At 39.0% G+C, this 26,478-nt stretch overlaps 1 protein-coding gene across 3 annotated transcripts in view; it reads left to right on the forward strand.

The window, feature by feature from the left end:
- Positions 1-26,478, forward strand: part of LOC122809088 (class II histocompatibility antigen, B-L beta chain-like) — an 837,388-nt gene that overhangs the window by 667,341 nt on the left and 143,569 nt on the right. Inside the window, exon 1 of one of the 3 annotated variants that reach the window (XM_044080316.1) lies at positions 25,487-25,600. The exons of the other annotated variants lie outside the window; for them this stretch is intronic. Within the exon in view, the coding sequence (XP_043936251.1) occupies positions 25,540-25,600 (61 nt within the window). The 5' untranslated portion in view covers positions 25,487-25,539. Of the gene's footprint in view, positions 1-25,486; positions 25,601-26,478 lie in introns of those variants that run through there. 3 annotated transcript variants of the gene reach the window in all.

Below are 26,478 nucleotides of genomic sequence, written 5' to 3' on the forward strand. Positions count from 1 at the left end.
TTCAAAGTCTGGTTATATTTGCATTCACAGTCTGTTGCATACAGAAACTTGCAGAATATACACTGATGAGAGAATATACTTTGCAGCATCAACTTAGAGCAGTAACAAATAACTTTTTATAATAAACCAAATGGACTAACGTTGCAGCTTAAAGTACTTTTCCAACTTTACTTCTCATATAGTACAGATGATGTGAGAGATATAACATTTACCTCAGGACAAATGTGTCTCTACCATACCCCTAACATAACTGGATTCATACAGCTCTTTATATACAATTTTAGTCATGCACAAACCTATACATTTCCTCTTGGTATTCTATTTTGGAGAATTGCTCATCCTGTAGAAACAGTACTAATTGTTGCAGATGCTGATGCAAACTGCTGACTTAATGATATTATTTTTCAGCTTCCTTGTTTAACAGTCTTGCCACATTCTTGCTGATTTTATAAGAAGCCAGCTTTTCTGACAGTGTGCACATCCTGTATTCTATTTGGATCTTTGTATAAGAACATCTGTTCTTGTGCCAATGCTGATAAACATGTCCTGTTGTCCATGCAGAAAAATATGTTTTTTTGAGGAAACACATTGCCACAATGTCATTGTTCATTCTTTAAAAGCAGGTTTTGCATTTTTGCTCTTGCATACATCCTGTTTTTAAGTCTGTAAGGGAAAAATGTCCATTCAGCAGGTTCCTTATTTTCCAAGCCATGGTCATTTAGTATGGTTGCTGATCACATATTACTAAACTCTGTTTCTGCATTTAAGCAAGCTTTTTCTTTCAGCATATTTACAACAGAATTAATTTTAGCCTTATATTCATAATATCTAACAATTCCCTCTGTTTTTAAACATTAAGAAACAAAACCTTTAGTTTTTTTTATACAAGTCAAAATGCAATTTTACATAGTTAATACAATAAGTATTACTACCAAAACTGAATGTATTTAACAACTTTTTCTTTTGCAGACCATTCTGTGAAATTATTTTATCAGTTATGAGCTGTGTCTGCTTTAGTTTAACTTGATGAATTTATTATTTTGCAATTACAGAATTTAATTTATGACTTAGAACTGTTTCATTAACTCTTTGCAACTGTTGAATTAACTATAAGAGACAAGAACCATGTGCTACTGCAAGCATTTATACACTGCTGAAAATATACAGTTTCAATGTCATTTTAACCATAACATTGTGATCATGTCTTTGAATTGCTCATTAACATCTTGGTTGACAGTGAAGTGAACATAAAGTACTAAACTGGGCTTAGATTTAATGCAATTATTTCAGTATATTTAATACTTGAGGATTAAAAAAAAAACATGATTTATATACTAAAGAATGCTATGTACATATTAGTCCATTAGTTGTACGAGTACAATATTTTAATATATTTTTTTCTCTAACTGGGGTAAAACCAGTGATGTCACAACTTGACAAATTACTTTTGAACTTATTACGATGTATCCTGTACAGTATGTATTTACACAGACTGTTTGCTATTTATGCATTTCAATCTAATAGGTACCCTGGACCCATTTTTTCTTTAAATATGTTTTTTCACACATATTCATTACTAGACATTAATTTTATTTCTACTGAATTCTTCTGCATTTGTATATACAAAGACTATCATTTGTACTGAATTCTTCTGCATTTGTATATACAAAGACTATCATTTGTACTGAATTCTTCTGCATTTGTACATACAAAGATTATAAAGTACATTTAGTCGAATCTTACAAATTTAATAACATTAATATTAAGTAAATTTTGGAAAACTTTTATGTCTCTTTAGAAATATCTAGTGGAATTGCCACCAGAGGCATATGTCCTGTTATTACTCAACAATTAAAAGTATTCATGCTTTTTTATACCAACATTGTTTTGCCAAAAACATATTAAAAATAGTGACCAATCTTGTTCAGTTTTTTACATATCTTTACTCTTTCTTGTATAGCTGTAATAAAGCAATTTTAAATCATCTTTTGTATAGCTTTGCAATTTAACATGTTGCAAATACAATTTAATACAATAATAACTAGCATAAAATATCTTGGACTTTCAGATTTAATCTGTTTACCAGTGTTTTTTATACACTTTTAAATCATCTTTCCAACATTTCCTGTAAGTATTCATTCCGTCTAGGAAGGTCTGAGCTCACATTTCATACTCTGTAAACTATAGTTAATTCTTTTGGCATTTTTCCTTTAATGTGATTGTGATTTGCATAACTATGCATTTATACAACATAAACAGACATTATTTTACAATTACCTTACATGGATTTCAGTATTTTTTTATTTAACTATTTAACTGTCCTGCCATTAATTTAACAAATACCATCTGTGATTTTCTTTTTAAAATTCAGAACTTTAACTGTTTGGTGTGGTGTTACTATAAAATTATATAAAAATTGTAAAATAACAAATAGATATTAGCTTAACTAACATATGTTTATTTATATTTGCTGTTGTCTGCCTTTTGCTTTTATGCATTGTAAACAAATGTACTCTAGATGAAAAGAACATACATGCATGTCTGTCTTGTATCTGTATATCTTTATACAAGTATATCAGTCTTGTGACTTTAACTTTTTACTCTTATTATCTATTTTTATTTAATTTTATACACTAGAACAGTTTTGTTTACCTTTTGATTATGCTAAGAATGGCAGTCATATGCTCTACTTTACTGTAGTACTGATAAATGTCTTGCTTTAACTGAATGAAAGTAAAACATTTGAGAATGATTTGCCCTTACCATCCTACCATGTATGCTTAACCATTTTCAAAACATAAACATATTCTAAAATACATTTCTTTTGCACAGATTAACTGTGTATGCAGGAAGTTCCCAGTCTTTGTCAGTTCAGCTAATTTATTTCCTTTACCCTGCAACTGCTGTTGAATAGTTTCCTGTAATATTGCATGGTCTTTCTGACATTTTTTAGTAAGCTGTTCTGCTGAATTTGAAACTCCTATGCACTTTTGAAAAGATGTATGTATAACTTGTCTAAACTTCCTGAACTCATTGTGTCTGTCTTTTAGACGTTTACTACATTCCTTTGTAACAAAATGTACTAGGGGTTCTATCAGTAACTGATTTGACTCACATGTGGTGACAGGACATAACTGTTCAACATCTGAATATAATAGAAACACTTTACCCTTAGTTAATTCTTTATCATGAACAGATCTGTCTTTACAGTCTATTTTTTAGCAATATGATGCAATACTTTTTTATGGCATAATACACAAAATGCAGTTTTTGTTGAAGCACACAATAAACATTTGTCATATTTCACATGGTTTTCTTTGAGATACCAGTCAAATATTGTAATACATTTGCATAATGCCTTACTATCAACCTGCCCTAATAAGGTTTTACATTTACTAATGTGCTCTGTATACCAACATTGCAATTTACTAAAGTTTGTTTTACTCCTGCATGAATTATAAATAATATCCATACTGTCTAATAACATCCAGACTGTCTAATAATATACAAACTGTCTAATATCATCCACACTAAATATGTGACACAGAAAAAAGTCTTATCAGTTAGCAAGAAGGTGATCAGGCTGTTGTTGCTGATGGCTAGAAATTTTTCAGAGTCACTTGAGAAGCTGGTGAAGCACAACAGGCAGCGGACTGCTGTACAAGTAGATATCCACCTTTTCTTGGAGAATTTATAGCACTGCGACTTTCTTGAACTAGTCTCACTCCGGATTTTAGACTTCTAAAAAACTTTACTACCGCAAGCTGTATAAACTGGAATACTTCTGTTTAGGATTTACACATACGTACAAATGTTAGTTACTGCAATTTGACTGAAGTGACCCTTTGCAGGGCTTACCATCACTCCCCCTGTGTTTGAATTGCAGATTTTAGGTTCAAATGCAGGCTAGCTTGTTTGTGTCTTTTGGCTTTTCCCGGTTAGGGGTCGCCACAGCGGAACTCCGGTCCGCTAATGATTGGCAGTAGATTTTTACATACTGGCTTGCCGGGCCTAAAGCACAACCTTCAGCGAAGGAACGCCCATTCATGCATGTCGCCACACAGAAGACGCTCTAACTGAGAACCGAACGGGCAACGTCTAACTGTGAGGTGACAACGCTACTGCAGTACCACCACCGCAGTGTAAATGCAGGCTAGCTTGCCATTGAAAAATTATATGGACACATGTTGGATGTTCATAGACAGTTACGATTCTGTTTACACAAGACAAAAAATTTCCATAAATCTGATCAGTTATTAGGTTCCGCAAAAAGGGTTTACAGAAGGAAACAATCTCTAAGGTCACTATAGCTAGATGGATTTCTTCATGCATCCTGTAGGTCTGTAAGGACAAGAGGCATGTCTCCTCCAGGTCAGGTAAAAGCTCATTCCACCAGGTCCATAGTTACGTCTGCGGCTTTCTGGTTTAGTGTGTCTTTGGATGACATTTACTCTGCAGCTACTTGGTCCTCATTTCATACATTTATTTCTCATTATAAATTGGGGGAGGCCATGGTGGTGCAGCGGTTAGCATTGCCACCTCACAGCAAGAGGTTCTCTGGTTCGATCCTTGACTGGGGTGCCTTCTGTGCAGAGTCTGCATGTCCTCCCTGTGGTCGCGTGGGTTTCCTCCCTCATCCCAAAGACATGCTGTAGGGGGATTGGACACACTAAATTGGCCCTAGGTGTGTGTGTGTGTGTGCATGTGTGTGCCTTCTGTGGAAGGTTGGGCACCGGCCTGGCAACCCGACACCGTAAAACTCCACTGCCAATCATGAGCGGACAGGTGATCCACTGTGGCAACCCCTAACTGGGAAAAAGCCGACAGGAGAAGAAGAAGAAGAAGCCATATATTCTTGTTTTTCTTTTTTGTCTTAACATAGTCTCCCATTTTAATTAATGTAATTTATATTTTTCTTTAAATATTAACCGCCATTCTGTCCAATTCAAATAACAATGTCTCATCATTAAATGCTTCTTCCACAACTGTATTATATTTTCTGTACCTTTTTCATACCAACTAATCTCATTAATCCTTTCAGTCCCTTTCCTAATTTTTATATATTCACTATCCTCTTCAGCTTGCATCCATATAGCCATATGATCTGAAAAGCCTGAGTGAACTTTATCTTCTGTCTTAAACCTTACACTATCAGAAACTACAAAATAATCAATCTCAAATCTGTTATTTCATCTTCTGTATGTATATGCATCTGAATTCCATAACCTTAAGCCTCCCCACCTCATAATTTCTTTCATAACCTTTTTTATCCGTTGTATCAATCCTTTTTATTTTCCTTAGATCACAATTAAAATCTCCTACTATTATAATATTCATATTGACTATTACATAAGCACATATTTCCTTACACAACTTTTCCCTTTTCCTATATGTTACATGTGTATAAATTGCAACAATCCTGTAAACTTTCCTTTCCCATCTAAAATCTAGTAGTGTTAGCCTTCCCAATCTAAGGTGACATCTAATATAGAAATTCCTGCATTATAGAGTAGAGTTCATAGGTTGCTAATAGGCTATTAGCCCTAGGGCCTATACAAGCCTAGCCAAAACAATTCACTCGCTATTTCTTCCCACAATACTTACTTCCCTGGACCCCTGTCTAGAAGGGCGACTGACATAATCCCTGGGGTGAATTTTCTATCCAATTGTCAAGGTTTCTTTTGAAGACGACCAAAGAGGTGCTCTGCTTGACATGTATGGGCAATCTGTTCCAGAGTCTGGGAAGTCTCTGGGTCAGGAACCTATCCCTCCAGCATGTTTTGTTTATTGTGATGACAAGGTTTAGATCCTTGGAGCGTATGGCTCTGAGGGACTGGGATTTCTTGAAGTGTAGCATGTCCAACAGCTCTGAGTTTGACATGGCCTTGTATGTTAAGCAGAGACTGCCTCTGAGTAGACGATATGCGACAGAGTATAGCTTGAGTTCTTTTAGAGGGTCAGCACAGGGCATCTGCTTTAGGCCTGTGATTCTTTTAGTGAGGTATTTTTGCGGCCTTTCCAGTTGTTGCAGATATTAAGAGGTACACACCAAATGGGGCATTGTATTCTATATTGGGTCTAATGAGGGATGAGTACAGTGGGACAATGACCTCCTTTTTTCTGGATGAAAAGCCCTTACTGATGAGGTGTTCCACATAGAAGGATTTCCTGGCTGTTGTGGCGATGCAGTTATTGAAGGTGAGACCATTGTCCACCTGTGTCCCTAAGTCTCTTATCACACATTCCATGTTTAGTGTACTGCCACCTATGTGGTAATTCACGGGTACATGTTTTTTCCCAAAGGGGATAACTATACACTTCTTGGCATTGAGCTTGAGTCCATGGCTCTGGCACCAAGTATCGCAATACCTGAGCATGTTTCATGTCCTAAATTCCATATTATACCCCCTTCCACAAATTTTCTGTTTGTACTCTCTCATCTTTTGTTAACCCCCTAACATCTTCTAACACAATTATGTCTACCTCACAATTATTACACCATTCCAAAATATCAGTTCTCCTAACCAAACCTTTAATACTATTAACATTAACTGATAATATTTTAAGATTTTTAGCCTCTCTTCTTCTTAATCTAAATGAGATTGTTTTATTACTCTACACAGAGTGACATTTCCCTGTAGTACATATTGGTGGGGACACATGGCTGAAATGACATTCAGCTACATAGAAATATGGCTGTTGTGAATTCCCTGTGGGAAAAGAGAAGAATGCAGTGCCATGCCCACAACTTCAATAACCAAATGCACAGGGGGATTAACTAACAGCAGGCAGTGTGGCAAGCATCAGCAGCATGCTGGCCAGTAGGCATGTCAGTGGCAGTAAAATGCAGTGCACAATGAGCAGTGCCTTAATAATTGGTGTTTGTGGACCACTACCTCCTTCACAGAGTCTAGGGAACACTACAGTAGCATATAGGATTTCCTCCTTTCTGTAGCACACTTCTACATGTTGTAGTTACATAAGCATGTACTGTACACTGAGCACAACATTCATTACTTCTTCTGCCCCCATGCACTTGATCATTACAGCTGTGGCAAGGCAGTGTGTCCTTCTCTTTGTCCACAGGGAATTCACAAAAAGGCTATATTTCTCTACAGCTAAATGTCACTTCAGCTACATGTCCCCAATCAAATGTACCACAGGGAAATGTCTCGCTGTCAAGGCAGTGTGTGCTTCTCTTTGTCCACAGGGAATTCACAAAAAGGCTATATTTCTCTGCAGCTAAATGTCACTTCAGCTACATGTCCCCAATCAAATGTGCCACAGGGAAATGTCTCGCTGTCTAGGTGTCTGAACCCGCATGGATAGATTATAAAAAAGCATTTCACAACATAACATTCATGGATAAAGGAGTGCTTACAGATGTATAAGCTATACCCTACATTTATTTTTTTACATTATAGTGACCATGAAACAGTGACCAGGGATAAAAATTCAAAGGGGGATATTTCAGGGTGAGTCTTTGTCACAAAACCACAGAAACCAAATTGAAATGTATAAAATAACAACAAACAGCCAGAGATCCAATAAACACAGGATTTAATTAACAAACTCTAGCTCCTCGGCTCACAAGCCTTCTCGGACATAACACACACAAAAAACAAGCTTGGTTTATATTACTAACAATTAACACTCATAAATTATCCAATTAAAAAGGCAAGTTTTTAAACACTTTTATAAAAAACACTTCCAGTTGCATTCCTTAATCAGGCCAGTAGGTGTCATAGTACCATATTTTAAAATAAAAATAGTTTCTTTATACATTAATTTGTTCTTCAAACAAGTTGCATTTCCAGCTTCAATATGCTCCAAAATACAACCTTTTAAATCTGTATACGCCAAGTACAGTATACTGTATAAGTACGGTATTAAAATGACAAGCTACTAGACTTTCCAAATTATTATTTCTAATGTCTCTTATGTGTTCCTGTAACCTAATCCTAAACGTTCTTTCACTTTCACCAATATAAAGCAGGTCACAGAAACACTTTAGAGCATAGATCACCCCTACTGTATTACAAGTATATTCAGCTATAGGTTTAAATCTCACTCAGCTATAGGTTTAAATCTCACAGCATTAATACTTTCAAAGGATTTCACCACATAAGGACATACGGAACAACCCCCACAGGCCCAGGTTCCAAACCTACTCATTATATTATTACATTTTACTTTAGGTACACAGAATTTATTACTAATCAGCATATCTTTTATACTTCATCCCCTCTTGAGTCTTTGTCACCACTGCTCTTTTTTCTTGCCCTTAACCTATTAAGCTGTCTAGTTAACAGATTAGGTCATGGTTACAATTTGCTCCCAAACAAAAGCAGTGTATAGACTTCTCATCTTCTTTTTGTGGATGATTTAAAATGGTGAAGTTCATCAGATAAGGAGCTGAAAGTACAACTGGAAGTGGTTAAAACTTTCTCAGATTATATAAGAATATCATCTGGTTTTGATAAATGTGCAAAAGCAACATTTAAAGCAAGAAAGCTGCAGCTTCAAGAAAATATCAAATTGGGACAGAAATTTGGTATAAAAGAACTTGAGCAGGAGGGAGTGTATAAATACTTCTGAAATAATGAAGGCTCGATAATAAAACATGAACAAATGCAAACAAAACTCAGTAAAGAATGTTTTAGAAGACAAAAATTAAAACTGACAACAGCCCTGACATCTAGGAACAAAGTCCAAGGTATAAACCAATTTGTTCTTTCTGTTCTAACTTACAGTTTTGGAGTGACTGACTAGCCCCAAAAGGTACTGGATCAGTTGGACAGAAAAACAAGAAAACCACTTCATGCTTATAAAATAATATATAAAAATCAGTGTATACCAAGGTTATTTATTCCTCGTTCTAAATGAGATATGGGACTCTTCAAAACTGATTACATGTTTAGATCTGCAATCGTAGGACTGCATACATATCTGTAGACCTCATCAGATCTGAACACAGTGAAAGTTTTAAAATATGAAGAGAAGATATCTAAGATGACCTCCTTGCTTAGTTTTGCAGAAGCATATAGGTGTTAACCAGGAATGGAAATTAAACCAGAAGTAGACAAAAATCAAGCAGCAACTGAATGTGACAAAAAAACAAAAGAAAGAATATAAGGAGAAGAATCAGATGAGAAGGCAAGACATGTGTAAAAGGCATAAATATAGTTGCAAGTACAGAAAACTCTTGGAATAACCTCATATCGAGGTACATACATGCTGGTTTACAAAGTCTATTAAGATGTAAGAGAAACAGACAGATGCAGGTTCTGTAAAACAGAACTAGTAACAATTGCACATCTTGTTGCTGGGTGTGATACACTAATGGCAGAGGGTCTGTAAACTGAAAGGCACACTAATGTGGCAAGACTGTTGCAATGAGGACTGTGTAAACATTACAATACTGAAGTAGTTAAGAAGACTGGAAACATGAGCCACAAAGCATTATAGAGAATGATGAAGTTTACATCACATGGGATCACCCATTACTAACAGTTCAAACAATAGATGTGAGAAAAACAGGCATAGTAGTCCAAGAAAAGAAGACAAAAGTAGCATTGATCATTGAAATTGTTACATCCTGATGATTACAGTGTGTTAAATACAGAGAGACACAAATTCATAAAATACCAGGATTTGCAGGCACAAACTAGGGTAATGTGGAAAAAAAGGTACCCAGACAGTTCCAATAGTAGTAGGAGCAATCAGCCTCATAAAAAAGAATTTACAGTCTTACTTAGATGTGCTATCGATACATGTAACTCCATATGAATTGCAGAAAGAGTCAATTCTGGCCACACTGCTGGTGCTGTGAAAAGCACTTTTGGCTAACATCAAAGACTGAAACAATACTAATGTCACAAACTTCAGTCATACTTTCACTTAGGAATGAGGTCCATTCCTATTAAGGTATTAGAAACCCAAAAGACTTGGGGAAATTAAAAAGGAGAGAAAACGTTTACATCTTCCAGGGTAAGGAGGGCTAGTAGAGAGTGGAGTTTCTTGTATAGGCTCCTAGCATTGATCAGTAACACCTTCATATTTCATTTCCTTACTTCATTTTGTTGGTAGGTTTACCAGGCAGGCATTACCTAAAAAAGGCACTATGGGGGTGGAAGTGTTTTTGCCAATAACTGAATCTCTGGAGGGGACAGATGCAGGCTATCCTGATGAAACAGCAAAGTCTGTCAATCATACCCTCCCAGTCTATCATCAGATATTGGACTGAATTTGAATGACACCATAAAATAAGGCAATTATTGAAAACAATTATTTCTGTCCATATTGCAGATCATCTTTGGAGAAGGCAGTATGCAGCTCAGTGTTAGGCTAACACCTTCCTGGACACATAGTATCCATTATGTTTCTCTTCATACAGTCCAGGGAGGTACAACTGAAGTCATTGACACCCACATGTACTATGACACAGTCATACCAGTATTTGTTGTTCAAGGTCACTAGACAAGCAACAAACTGCCACTGTTTCCTTGCTAAGCCTGGTAAGCCGTACATCTGTATGTCTTACAATGATGTCACCTATAACTAGAATGTTTGCTTGGGTAGATATCTGCTTAATGGGTTCAGTATTCATGACTTTGGGGCTCCTTCTGCTATTTAAGGTGGTAGACTTAACTTGCTAAGTGTGCTTTCTGCGGGTCTATATCACTTTGTCGAATAATCTATTCAGCAAATGACTATTCATCGAAACCACTTAAGCAAAAACTCATTTTAGCGAACGATTGTTTCAACAAATTTTTTCATAGGGAAAAAACTAGTGGGGCAGCTACTGACCATAAAAACATGACACAATTTAAAACTCAACAATGTGGAGGGCTTTGCCCCCACACCCCCCTAAGTAAATATACCAACTCTAAGATCGCACTACAGTGGGGAAAGGGGCAAATTCCTGATGATGGCCAGCTACTTCATTTCCCTGCAAAAAAATTTGCTGAAGCAATCATTCATTAAAATGAGTTTTCCCTTTAATGAGTTCGATGAATAGTCATTCACTGAATAGACTACCTGACAAAGTGATATAGACCTGTTTTCTGCCTCTGTTGTGTTTTGGAGGTCTTTGATGTTTACACAAGATAATGTTTTAAATGTCAGCATTGATGGATTATGTGTATTGTGATGACCCTGGTGAGGTATGGTGTGTGATATAGTGATGATGATTTTGGCATCTGAGTTTACTATATATGAGATTTTTGCCTCCATAAAAAACGAACAAGCATAGGAATCTGTCTAGTTCCAACCTCAACAAAATGAATGTTGAGGAAAAAATAAAAAACATGGAAAACTAGTAGTCTTAGAACTTCATTAATGAGCTCAGTCACAATAATTTCCAAAAATCTCCAAAAATCATTTCCCAAAATCATGAAACTCAGGTAGTGTTTCCAAAACTCATGAAACCCAGGTACTGCTTTTCCAAAAATATTGAAACCCAGGTAGTGTTTTATCAAAAATCATGAAACTCAGGTTTCATGATTTTTGGAAGTTTTAAGACTAGTAGTTTTTCCAGATTTTTGCCTCCAAGGACATTATATATGTTCATCTCTTACACACTGTGTTATGCTGTTTAAATGATAGGTGATTGTCAGACAGCATGAGACAATTCTTACACTGTCTCACTATATCTATCTCAGTCAGTCTGGCTACAGAAGTTGTGGGGAAGTGCTGGCCCATGGTTTCAACAGGAATGGCTCAGAGTGAGCAAAGGTTACCATTACTGCTTAGAAATCAGTTTGTTCAGGATACTGTTTGGTTGGACCTACTACTAAGGCATTGGGAAATGCCTATTATTTGATCAGGTGTGTATTGCAACTCAAGGTATGTACATTTGCACTTGCCAAGGATGATTTGAACCTCAGACCTGTACTTCTAACGTTGTATAGATTTTGCAGGTCTCTTATAGGGAAAAAATTATGCCCAGACAGCAAGTCCAACAGTGGTAGTGTGTTTAGAGTAACTCAGCACATTCTTTTTTCTTCCGTTCTTAACTTGGTCCAAATGTTCTAACTCTCCCTTTTCTTGTACTCTTTCTTTTTTTGACAACTTCCTGAACTTCGGCATGCCACTGCCAGCTTTCCTTATGTACCTTATTTCCATGCCTGAATGAGCTACATATCTGTTCTACAGTCACCACACATGCTGTTTTGAGACATTGCCATTCTTTTTCAACTACACCTATTTCACCTTCTTCCCAACATGCTAGAGCCCCAAGTATTTCCTAGAAATCTTGTAATTTCAGTCCAGTCAACTTTTAAATCTTCAACTTAGTCTCTGCTGACCTTAGAGCTTTCTCTAACCACAGCCAGCAGTTGACAGTCACCACCAGTAATTTATTCTGTGTAATGACTGTTTCTCTGGGTATGACTTTGCAATCACTGATTATACCCCAGTACCCCTACCTTACTAGAAGGAAGTCTACCTGAGTTACATGTTGGCCACTCTTGTATGTGACCTTGTGACCTAAACCTTTTCTGCAACATCAACACAATGGTTTGGAGGGATAGATATACTCGCAGAGGATACCGCTGATCTGGAACAGATTCCCCATCCGCATAAAACAAAGTTCATTCCTGTTCCTATTCAAGCACAACTTGGGTCTATGAATGGGAAACAAAAAACTTACCCCAGGACCACCACCATACTACTAATGGACAACGGCAACTCTGAAATACTTTATTCCATGCATGGGTGTCCACAAATTATCTGTGGTATGATCCCAGTTATTCTCAGCTGGGGTTATATATAATGAGCAACCATGGGATGAGCAAGGCCAAACTCTAAGCATATGGAATGAGTTAATTCCAGCATAAAAAGGTACATTGACTAGGCTTAAAATGGCCCACAAGAGCAGCTAGCCTAATACTTACCTATGAAAATATGAACCTACAGAGGATGTTCAGTCTCCTCCTTACCATCATGCCATCCATTTCCAACCTTGTGCTGTCTGTGAACCTATGCAGACTGCAGCAATCCTTAGTTCATGTTTGGCAGGTTGATTGGTTTTACATTCAGCTTTTATTCAACAGAGTCATCCCAGGTAACACAAGTTGGTCATCTGGATACCAGACAGCCAGTAGTTTACTGACTCACGACTGCTAGGTTTTATGGTGGGCAGACACTGGCCAATAAGGTCCCTGGCAAAGGTCAGAGTAGGCTGGATCATCAAACCATTTATCATCAGAAAATACCCATACCCAGTTTTGGCAACATTGGTCAATGTGACAAAATAACCTGGAGCCAATTGTTACACTTTTTTGTGGCTAGCCGCTGACATGGCACACGGTCTGTGATCCATGTTCTCCTATCTAGAGGATACTGCACACCACAGTTGATGCCTAAAGTGGATGGTTTACACAACTCTTCACAAATAGCCACCACCTAGAGTCTGTGCTCTGCCCTCAACTCCATGCAAGACCAAGCCCTGAGCTTATAGCCTTAGCTCAAAATAGAATTCAAACAGCCATCAGGAATGTTTTTCCAATCAGCAAATGAGCATGGAAACATAGCAAACACAGCTATAATCCAGTAATATTCCATGTTGTCATCTACAGATGATGTTCTAGCAATACCAAGCTGCCAGAATTAAGTCATCCTTACAAGACAGAGACACCATAATAACCCATGCAATAATATACCATATCAATAGCAGCTATAGTCCATACACAGCCAACAATCATGTAGCACCATATACTCATTCTTTCTTCTAACTGCCTTAATATGAATTCATTCTGCCTCACACAGTACTACTCTCTCAGCCCCATTAACACCACACTATTCACTGACCATGTCCTCCATTTCAAATACAGACATTAGCTCAGGCAAAATCCATGCACTCAACCTACTATACCATCCTCTTTCATAACAGTTTTTTTTACAAATTCCCCACCCTGTCAAAACAGCCCTCCATCACCAAACACAGAAAAAACTAAAGTCTCAAACATTCATTTGCCCAGGATGTATAGCTAAACTACCCCCCCCATCATACTTTTACTTCTCCTCTGAAGCAACAGAGAATCTAACCCAAGTCCTCCTAACAATGAACTAACTCCCCCAGCTCTTAACACATTTGAATGCTGCCTCCTTAATGGTGGCAATTTTAAAAATAAACTTGAACACATTGACACATTTCTGCACCAAAACTCTCTTAACAGCTTAGCAATTACTGACTCATGGACAACTCCAGCCCAACATTCTTTACCGCATCCCAAACTACCTATATCCACTAAAGAACAGACTCAGAATTGGGCTGACATAATGATCCTTTACAAAACCTTCTTACAATTGATATGCATGTTCAAGTCTCTGCCCCCTCAGATCATGATGCCAAATGGCTAGCACAAACATATCCCAATTCCAAAATAAAGATATAGATATATATATATATATATATATCATACCTATGTAGTGTCCACCCTGCTCCCAGCAAGTAAATGGTAAGCAGCTAATCATTTCAATAACCCAATCCATATCCCAATCCAAACAATTAGTTATAATGAGTGACTTCAATATAAACTTACTTAACCTAAAAAAAGATATTACCACATGCCTAGCAGACCTAGGTTTAATTCAAATCATTTCAGAACCTACCACACCAAACTAATCAATTTACCACTCATTCCTTGAGTTAAGTGATCACAAATATTTCTTAAAAACTTTCCAGTGTGAAACTCCATTTCCATTAGCCTTCAAAGTCAAAACACCACAGTCAGTCAGATAGCTAAATTAATAACCTGATTTAAATTGGATAATGGCTTTGGAAAACTTCAGCACACTCTCTGTCAGCTGGATTGAACACTTCACTTACCGATACAGGACTCAAACATAGCTGCCAACTTTCTGAAAGCTGTCCTTCTATCATTAAAAACAGCCTATTTCCCCTTGTCTCCAGACTCTAAAAACCAAAACAAAATAAGTGGTTTACCAAAGAATTAATGATTTTTCTTAAAACAGGAGATGAAGCATGGATAATACAAAAGCAAAGCTATGTATTAGATTAAAAACAAAGATTCATTAACCTAAAGAACTTGGCCACGAAAAATATCAAACAACATAAAGCCTTATATTTCCAATCAACCAAAATAACTGTGAGTCCACATAAATAGAATGATCAGAAGAAAAAAAGTAAAACAGTTTCAGCCACAATACACTCTTAAATGCCAACAGATTGCTAACTTCACAATTTTTTTAAAGTCAAATTCACCAAACACCCTACCCCACCAACACTACCTAACTCTCCAACACCAGACTCAATTGCTTTCAAGTTTACCCCATTACTGCATACCAAAGCAGGTGACACCACTGATATCAAACATAAATAATAAATAAAATTGCCAGTGAGAAGCCAACAGGGTCTGATGACTTGCAACATTGTACATTTCATAAATTTCCTAGCAGTAACATAGCAAGGGTGGGAAAAAGAGGGTGCAGTTGAGAGCTTTGCATTTTTTTCCGTACCAAAATGCTGGTATAAAAAGGGACTTCCGTGCAGTGTTTTATTTTTTTGTTCTTTACTTGAGTAACCAATCACACAGTAAGCAAAGACTTCTTTTTTTTGTTTGTTTGCTCTTTAGCTGAGAGTTGGTGGGGTGTGATAGATGGATTTACTGTGATTAGATATCCCGCGGTGGTGGTGCTGCGGTAGAATTGTCGCCTCACAGTAAGACGCTGTCCGGTTCGATTCTCAGCTAGAGCGTCATCTGCGTGGAGACATGCGTGAATGGGCATACCTTCGTTGAAGGTTGTGCGTCAGGGCTGGTAACTCGGCACGTAAAAATCAACTACCAATCATTAGCGGACTGGAGTTCTGCTGTGGCGACCCCTAACTGGGAAAAGCCAAAGAACACAACAACTGTGATTAGATGACTTACTTTTTTTCACTTTAGTTAAAAGAGGAAGGAGAGTGAATTTTGTGGGATTGTGATTGGTGTATTTACTGTAGAAAGACATTTTTTTCTTATTACCCTTTACTTGAAGAGCTAAGGGGGTAAGAAAGGGATTAAAAAACAGGCACTGGGCACTAGATGAGTCAGCTACATCTCTGTTTCATTGATATTCCAAGGCCACTTTGACTTAAAACAATTCATGCCTTGCCAGACCCCTCCCTTGTGCAACAACTCCTTTCTCCAGGAAGCCCATACTAGTCAATCTCAAAGTAAATTTCAAACTACCCATCCAATTATCTAAGTTATATTTAAAGTAAGAAAGTTAGTTGTAAATGCCTGTGAAGAACATATATCAATAGCTCCTTAAATGCATTTCTAGTCTCTGCTTTTGCTACAATATTTTCCTTAAGATATGGAAGGATGCCATTATAAAGCCAGTGTCAAAGCCAGATAACCCACAGACCTACGCCGACTTCAGACCCATTTAATTACTCCCTATACAAGATAAAGTACTGGATACTTTGTTGAACAAGCTTTTCTGTCCCTCAAACAACATGATTTCTAGGTCAACTGGAGCACAAAGACAGTGATCTGATGACAGCCTAAGGTGTATGGACAAAGGGCAAGTCATAGGAGCAATACTTATAGACCTAACCATGGCATTCAACACAGGAGACCACCCTTTTCTCTAGACCACCCACTTCTCCAAACAACTATTCTGGCCCATGGTAACAGAATCCAAACCCTCCAGTGGTTCTTCAACGTTCTTTCCCATTGCACTTTCAGTGTTCCAACAGGATCTTCTCCTCAATCAAATCTCTCCATCTGAAAGAAGTCTCTCGGTCTTCTGTTCTTTTATCAATGCTCTTCTTCATGTACCTCAATAGACTCCGAGCAGACCACTCTTAACTACAAATCATTATCTATGCCAGACTCCTGACAATCTGAGTTTAGCAAGACCTCCTTTCCCTTACCAGTGGTCTAACCTCAAGGAAACTACTACTAAAATTCAAGTAAAACAAATGTCAGGCTGTTTGGAACTTCCCAAACACTCAAATCCTGCCCATCCAAGTTCACTATTCTTGACCACCAACAAAAAGCACTGAAAGTTACATGTCCTCCAAATATCTAGGTCTCCTGTTGGACCAAAACCTAACCTAAGGTTTAAACTTTACATTCACAAAATCAAAGCTAAGACGCAGCAAACCTTTCTTCCGAGTCTGGAAGATCTCTAATTTTTTTTATCACCATCTGGTAAATGAGCTTTAAGGAAAGGCATACTCATGGCCTAGCTTGAATTATTCTCCCAACAATTGCCCCAGCCTCAATGAAAATCCTTGACTCACTACAAAAAAGCTTTAAAATATGAAGGTTCATCTCAGTACCATCACCATAACGCCACTACTCAGTACATAAACAAGCAAGCTGGCTCCCAAATGGACAAACAAAATTACTGCCTGACACCATTTTATTCAAGCTCATTTCCTGCTGCTACATAGCTGGAAGATTCAACACAAGAAAAAGAACCTTCTGCCTAAGATCTCAGACAAATCATGTCTTCTCTCTCCATACTAACTTCTCCTCTAAAAAATGTAGTAGCCACAGTTCCCATATACTCTTTGAAACTACCAAGCATAAGTGACTTAACTGTTCATCTGCAGTTCAGAAAAGCTCTCAAATAGCACATCACAAAATTAACAAAATGCCACTGCTTCCCAGACCTGAAATAGCCTTTCCTCATTTCTCCTATTGTCTGCTGCCTATTTCCCATCTGCCACATCTGTGAGCTTCTCATACTGAATATCTGTACATTGTAAATATTTACTGTATTTAATGTAAGTTTACTATACTTGTGCTATGGAAATGTCTGTTTACCTGTATACTGTCTGTGCAATGCATGCGTCTAAATTTCGTTTGTAAATTGTACAGCTATCATTGTACTGTGTTTTACACCCTGGCTGAAGCTGAAATAAGTCCATGTGCATCAATACCCTACCCCAATCAAAAATGTAAATAAAATATATAACAAATAATGACTGAGGTGCTGTTCACCACTCACTCTCCACCCCTGCCTTACTGACTCCTCAAGTGCTCTGATCATATCATGTCATCTGAACCATAATCAGGGCTTTAGCCTTCTACATTGTAGAACCGATTCTACTTCTTAACCACATTGTTACATATTAAAAACTGTGTGCAAATAACTCTAGACTTCGTTTCCAGGTATTCAGTTGTGGATTACACTTAGATAAGAATGCATTCCCTAACTGTTGTGAAGTGTAAAGAAAGAAGTATTGCATTTCAAATACATAAGGTGGTGGTTGCTCCCTCCTCTTCTTATTATTTATGCATGTGCATTGTATTCACAGCTTGTCTTCTCAGGTCATCTTATCAAAATGATCTCAGCTCAGAACGAAGTACTTATTTAATAAAATGCAGGTAATCAATCATTCATTTAATACATGTCCCAAAAAAGCCAGTCATGTTTTCATTTATATGTAACTGATGACTGTCAAACTTGATCATAGCTAGTGCACACATATGGATTTTTAAAGGATGCTTAATCATTAAGTACAGTTTTGTACCTACCATAAATGTAGATGTTCGAGGATATCCATTGCTGCAGTCCTGACATATGGGTATTCCGCTGTCCACCATCGGCCCGAATACCAAAGGGCTAGAATCTGGCGTCGGTCATGGCGCTCGAGGCTGACATCAGTATGTGCCAGTATAAATGCGCATGACCGACGCCATACCCTCAGTCTTTCTTGCCTCAGACGTCAGAATGCAAAAAATACCACCCAAAACCCAAACCTAAATAAGGGGTAGGAGGGAAATTTGGACTGCAGCAATGGATATCCTCGAACATCTACATTTATGGTAGGTACAAAACTGTACTATGTTCTTCGTCTACCATTGCTGCAGTCCTGACATATGGGTAGAATCCCAGAGCAACGGAAAACAGGGAGGATGGCCAACTAAATAGAATTAGGAGCTGCTAACATGCCCTGTAGAACAGCAGTGGCAAACCCAGCCCTAGACCTAGAATAAAGAGGTAAATGATAATGCTTAGTAAATGTATGTACAGAACTCCAAGTAGCTGCCTCCAAAATGACCTTAGCAGCTACCCCTCTCAAAAAAAAAAAGTAGAGTGAGGCCTGATCCCGGCAGGAACATCTTTCCCATGATGAGAATAACAAAAAGCAATACAATGGCCAACCACTTGGAGATAGTGTGTTTTGAAACAGCTTTCCCTTGTGAAGTCAAAGCAAAAGAAACAAACAACTGTTGAGATCTTCTGAACTCTTTGGTTCTGCTCAAATAATATCTAAAATGCATATGCACATCCAAAGAATGCAAAACTTTCACCCTTATTTCGGGGTCAGCATAAAAGTAGGCAAATGTATAGATTGGTTCAGTGCCACATTTGAAACTACTTTAGGCATAAAAGTAGGATTAGTACGTAAGGAAACTCTGTCCTTGTGAAAAATCAGAAATGGTTCTACTGCCATGAGGGCCTGTAATTCAGAGACCCTTCGAGTAGAAGTAACAGCCAACAAAAAAGCAGTCTTCCAAGACAACAACTTCAACTCAGCTGTAGCTGCAGGTGCAAATGGAGGCAGAGTCAGCTTCTCCAAAACAAAAGTAAGATCCCAGGCTGGAGTGGGAGCTCTTTTCGGGGGTCTTATATTCTTTGCCCCTCCAAGAAACTGTTTAACCAATGGATGAGAAAACAAAGGAGGGTCACATTCATAGTGAGCAGAAATAGCTGCAGCATGCACTTTAACAGAAGAGAAAGACAATCCCTTGTCTAACAAAACAGTCAAACATTGCAAAATACAACTCAAGTTAGGCAATTTAACATCAAAGCCGTGAGCTGCACACCAAAGAAAAAATCTCTCCCATTTATCAGCATAAACTTTCCGAGTAGTAGGACGCCTGGCTTCCAAAAGAACATCCAAAACTTGTTGTGGAAGCTGCAGGCCTTCCTTCCCCAAAACTGAATTCTCCAGGCTGTCAGGGAAAGAGATTGCACACTGATATTGAGAAAATGATTGTCCTCCTGAGTCAATAAGTGAGGAATCTGTGGTAATGGCCAAGGCGTCCCAAGAATTAAACTCCTTAAGAGAGGGTACCAATGTTGTCGAGGCCAATCTGGTGCTATCAGAATCATGCGAGGCATTTCCCTCCTGACTTTCAACAATACCTGTGGAAGAAGAGGCAAAGGAGGAAAGGCATACACGTGCAGGTTTCTCCAGCTGAAGGATAGTGCATCTATTTTCCAGGCTTTCGGATGAAATAGCCTTGTGCAAAACTTTGGCAGTTGATAATTCAGAGGAGAAGCGAACAGATCTATGTCTGGAGTTCCCCAAGCCATGGTCAACTGCAGAAACACCTGATGATCCAACTTCCATTCGCAAGGATCCACAATCTGTCTGCTCAGAACATCTGCTAAAGAATTTTGTGCTCCTGGCAGAAACTGTGCCCGAAGAGTGACGTGCAGTTTTAAAGCAGTTTCCCATACTAGCATTGCTTGTCTGCACAATGGATAAGAATGGGTTCCCCTGCTTGTTGATGTACCATATGACTGTTATGTTGTCTGTTCGAATCAACACCAGTCCTGATTGAAGTAGGCTCTTGAATGCTTCCAAAGCAAATTGAACTGCCAGCATCTCTTTCATGTTGATATGTAAATGAAGTAGCCCTGGGGGCCAAAGGTCTTGAATCCATTTCCCTTCGAGATGAGCTCCCCAGGCTGACTCCGAGGCGTCTGTCATTAATATCTGACATGCCTCTGGCTGGGTCACAGAGAGTCCCTTGTTTAGGTGACATTCCTGAGCCCTCCACAGAAATACTTTAGTATGCAAGGGAGAATCCGAATGACAGTGTCCAAATCGTGGCTGTGTTGAGTCCACGCGCTTTTGAGATACCATTGTAACTCCCTCATATGCAGTTTGGCAATGGGAAGTACTAGAATACAAGATGCCATGAACCCTAAGGCTTGAAGGACTGTCCATGCAGTCAGCCTGGACATTACTGAAAGCTGTTGGAAGTACTGATGAAGATGTCTTTGTTTGTCCAGGGTAAGAAATGCCATCTGGATTGCTGTAGTCACACACCCAGAAAACACATCTCTTGTGAGGGTACTAGACTGGACTTTATTTCGTTCACAGAATACCCTAGGCATCTTAAAACTGTCATTACATAGTGAAGATGTTGAAGAAGTTTTTGCTTGCCATGAGCCAGAATCAAACAGTCGTCCAGAGAAGGATAAATTTGAATTCCTTGCAGTCTGAAAAAAGCAATTACTGGAGCCAGGACTTTTGTGAATACCCTGGGCAGTAGACAAGCCAAAAGGCAATGCAGAGAACTGATAATGCAAATTCCCATTCCGAAATCTCAGGAACTACCTGGAACTGGGCCTGATAGGAATGTGAAAACAGGCCTCCGTGAGATCCAGAGTTACCATCCAATGATCCTTGCCCAGCATAGGCAGCAACTGCTGCAACGTTAACATCTTGAACTTTGGAATTTCCAAAAAGGAGGTTAGAATGGACAAATCCAGAATTGGTCTCCAAGTATTTACTTCCTTTGGCACTAAGAAAAGACGGGAATAAAACCCTGTGCCTCTTTCAGCAGAAGGTACTTCCTGTATTGCCCTCAACTGAAGCAGAGAAGAAATTTTTTGCCTGTGCTTCCAGTCTTTGCTGATGAGGCACATCTGGCATACCTTAGAAAGGAGGGAAAGTGTGGAAATAAAATTCGTAGCCTCGATTTACAATGTCCAATACCCATTTGTCCTGGGTAACCAAATGCCAAGTCTTTTGAAAAGTCCCAGTTTTCCTCCTAGAGGAGCTGCCAGCATGGCAGAGTCCGCAGCTGAAGACGAGGTCATTGAGTTTGTTTCGAAAGGACTGACCCCTGCCCTCCCCAGCAGAAGGGGTAAAGAACCCAAAGTCCTAGGAGTAGCAGGGCCCTGAGAGGAAGCTCTACCCAACCTCGCCCAGACCTGCCCCTAGACTGATAATCTGAAGAGGGAAAAGACCACCCTTTAGTAGGCCAATTCCTACTGAACTTAGGGGCTGAACCTGTAAACAATCCTTAACTGTCTGCATAGACTTAGCTTTTTCTCCATTTTTTCAAAACTGATTCAACCGAGGGCCAAAAGAACATCAGACTGCAAAGGAGCATCCATAATTCGAGCCTTAACATGCTCTGACAAAGTCTGATCTCTTAACCAGGCATGCCTGCGAAGAACTGAACTAGTAGCAGCCACCCTGGAAGAAGCCTGCAAAGCATCAAAACCACATTGCAAAGAATGCTTACCAACTCGGTCTGAAACATGCACTAAATCCTGAAGCTCTTTACATTCAATACCTTCAGATAAAGCATCAACGTTACATTTCAATTGGCCCAGCAAATAATGCTGATACCGGAGCATATGAAACTGACAATTTAAAGCTCTCATAGCTAAAGTGGAAGAGGTATACAACTTCCTACCCCACCTATCCAGAGCTCTAGCATCCTTGTCCAAAGGAACTGGAATCCTAACCACAGCAGCCCTGACACCCTTGGGGCCTTGAGTAATGGTGTCTGGTCAGCCCTAGGACTCTAGTATAAATACTAGTGAGCTTCCGGTACCCTGTAGTATCTATCTGGTTTAGCAGGGGCAGGAGGCAAAGAGTCAGGGTTAAGAGAAGCCTCAGAAAATACATCCTGAACAACATCCAATACAGGGGGAATAGCCAAAGGCCTATGCTGAGGCAAAACAAGAATCCTCTAAGCTTTTTACGAGAATCAGAATAATCCTGGCCTTCCCATTTAAAATGCTCCCTCATGGAATGCCAGGTTTCAGAAAAAGAAAAATCTGCAGGAGGGGACGCAGAGGGAGTAGAATCCTCAGCCTCTGAATAAGAGTAGGGAGGGAAATCCTGGAGCTCTACTACAGAAGAATCAGAGTCATTGGAAGACTGATCCAGACCCTCTATCCCTGGCTCTACCCTGGGCCTTTCTCAGGGGAGGCATAGAACCCCCAATTAAAGTAATCAAATTCTTCGCCACCTTTAACATGTGCTTTCTAGGAGCTGGACCCTGTGGACAGACACCAGCAGGGGCAGATTTAGATTTAGAAAGGCCTTTACTATGAGAAGGGGGAGGCCTAGAAACTCTGTGAGGGGAGGGAACCACCGACATGAGAAGCCCCTTCAGCCTGGCCTATAACAGGAGAAGCCACTCCCTGAAGTAGCAAAGGCTCCCCTTGAGACTCCGCTAAACTGTCAGAAGGAGCCGTTGAAGTAGTCGGTGGCCCTACCGAACCGGGCGTCCGCAATGGACTCATCTTGTTTGGACCGCAGCGATTACTCTATGCGTTTTTCAGCCGAACTAGGCGGAGAATCCGACGGCATGCTATAATTGCACCGTTTACCAAACACTGGCCTAGCACAGTCCAAGCGACGCTTAATAGTGCGCTTATCAAAGGCAGCACAAAAGCGACACCCAACAACGCCGTACCCAGGCCCAAACAAGGAATACAGAGTAAATGGCAATCCCTATGAGGAATCTGTTTCTCCCAAGAAATACAGGTAATAACTTTTTCTGACATCCGGTAATACTGAGGCAAGAAAAAGACAAAAGTGTCCAAAACGGGGTACTTAGCCCAGCTTGGTCTCCGGTCTGCAACTCGAAAACTGACAATTCCAGAAAGCCGAACGGCACTTGCAAACGCTGCTTCTGCTTAGGACCACGCGGCAAGAAAGACTGAGGGTATGGCGTCGGTCATGCGCATTTATACTGGCACATACTGATGTCAGCCTCGAGCGCCATGACCGACGCCAGATTCTAGCCCTTTGGTATTCGGGCCGATGGTGGACAGCGGAATACCCATATGTCAGGACTGCAGCAATGGTAGACGAAGAACATCCTCTGTTCCCTTAGACACAGACAGATGCACACACAAATCAATACACACACACACACACACACACACACACACACACACACACACACACACACACACACACACACCTGCACTCACATATGTGCCTATTGATGGTTCCATTCATCCAAAATCCTAAGTTCTTAGCACTACCTGCATCTTGCAACTGCTCTGACAAGTTTGCCAGTGTGTACAGAAACCAAATGGGTGAAGCAGCACTAAAGACTATACACCAGGAAACAGGTGTCAGGAGGATAATATCAGATTAAGCCAAAATGGATGGCTGCTGCAAAAAATGCAGGCAGGAGGGCTTCTGTGATATCAGACTGTATAGAAAGGGGTATCATTAAACATTAACAAAACTAGTATTATTTTGTTTTGATAACTAGCAAGAGTCTACATATACAAATGTCTGTTCTGAATAATGCTATTAAAAATGCTCCATTGTGAATCGTTCAGGTGCATCTAGATGAAAGAATAACCAACAAGCAAAACAAGCCATGGCTTTATCTGGATGTAAGAAACAAAAACAGCATTTTTGTAGGGTCAAGCCCTCCTGCACACCCCCAGCCCCCCTTTATGTAGATATGTTAATGCTGTTTCTATGGTTGCACAACTGTGGACAAAACAACAATAAATCTTTATGAAAGTCAACTCACAAGAAGTTGAAATTCATTTAAATGGGATCACAAAATTGCATCACTATCCACCTCATACTCACAGATCCATAGATACTTAGTAGGTGACTTATCTGTACAGATATTTTGAAGCCCAGCCTTACATTCTCTTGGTAGTTTTTAGCCCTTATACTTTGCTTACAAATAACCGAGAGATGGGCAGACCAGGGATATGTTGGGACATTTACATGTTTCCCCCTATCCATGAAGGACAGGGATGCTAAACCACGGTGAATTTACTTAACCATCCACACTCGACCAGAGAAGTAGTGAAAATGAGTAAAGCAAAAGATAACACACCAGAACTATATTAAAACAATAACTTGCACTATTAATAAAGATCATTGCATCTTATTATGCAGTTTTACTTCCAAATGTTACTGACTTGTGAGTTGTATTGCCTTTTCTTGTCAAATGAGTGTTATTTAGAAAGTTAAAATCCATTTGTACTCTACAATGTGTGACAGATGATTGCTAAAGGAAAATGCTTTTAAGCTGCAAAAGAGCAGACCCTCAGAGATGCAGGAAAATATGCTGTCAGTAAAAGACTGCTACATTTACCTACTGAATGCCTGAGTTTTAAGAATATGCAGAATAAGAACAAAGAAATCCAAAAGAAAGCGAAGAAGAGAATCACCTATAACACAGAATGCAAGAACTGATGTATGCTAATAGTGAAACTAGGGAAAAAGAGACAAACAATCATCATAGTTCTTGACTTGTCACTGTATATTTATAACGTCTTTATTAACAGCATAGCCTTAACATAACACATTTCCACATGCTCTTAAACACAGTACAGTAAATGTTTTAAAATGTTACAGAAGTTACCTTTAGCAGATGGAAACAAATGTTTATCAAAAAAAAATAACGAAATACTCAAAATGGAACTCACCCTCTAATATTCAAATGAAAGAGAAAGTATGTGAACATATGACTTGGCAGCAAAATGATGATGTTTCCTTAGATCTGACGCTTTTCTGGTTATAGTTTTAATGTGAGCAGCAGTAGAAAGATGATCATCTTACAAGCACTTATGATATATCTTTTTCTTCAAACGAGTGCCAGCGAAAAAGGTAAGCAAACGTGTATCTGCTTGTTTTAAAACACAGAGTTTTATTTTAATTGTCTGAAATTCTTTTGCTAGTTATGCTAGTCTGCCTGAGGCTTCATGTCGGTAGCTGCACTGTTGTTTCAAAATTTAGATGCGTTTGTTTAACTGCAGGACATCTTAGGTTAGTGTAGCTCTTAGTCTTTGTCTTAGTCAGAGATAAACGGAACAGTTTACGGACAGCAGAGATGCAGTAACTCTCTAGCCGTGTGTGTATGTGTCTCTGTGTGTGAGTGTGAGCGCGTTTATAACAAAAGTGCTTTCGGTATAGTGACTCTTGACTGCTATATGTTGCAATAAATTTCGTACTAGAGCAAACCTTAAAGATTAAGCGTCCTGGGTTACGGGTAAACACAGCTGTGACGCATGCACAAGCACAGTAGGGGAACTCTTCTGCTGTATACCTGTGTGGAGATTTCAAGATGTGAAATATATAGGTTTCAAGAGATGACATTTTTGGTTGTAAGTTAATATGGAATACTTATTCCACTGAATGTATAAAAAGAAATAATCAAAAATATGTATACAATTTGCCTTAGCTTGTATCTTTATTAGCCACTATTTAATGATCTTAGGTGCTGCGGTAGCGTTATTGCCTCACAGTAAGACGCTGTCCAGTTTCAATTTTCAGCCAGAGCGTCTTCTGCGTGGAGACATGCGTGAATGGGCGTACCTTCGTTGAAGGTTGTGCGTCAGGGCTGGTAACCCGGCACGTAAAAATCAACTACCAATCATTAGCGGACCGGAGTTCCGTTGTGGCGACCCCATAACCGAGAAAAAGCCGAAAGACACAATAACAACAAAAACAACAAAGAAGAGTTTGCATTTGCATCCCTATTCGAA

The sequence above is a fragment of the Protopterus annectens genome, chromosome 8.part0 (genome assembly GCF_019279795.1).
Source record: "Protopterus annectens isolate FY-2018-M chromosome 8.part0, PAN1.0, whole genome shotgun sequence".
Classification (NCBI taxonomy): domain Eukaryota; kingdom Metazoa; phylum Chordata; order Ceratodontiformes; family Protopteridae; genus Protopterus; species Protopterus annectens.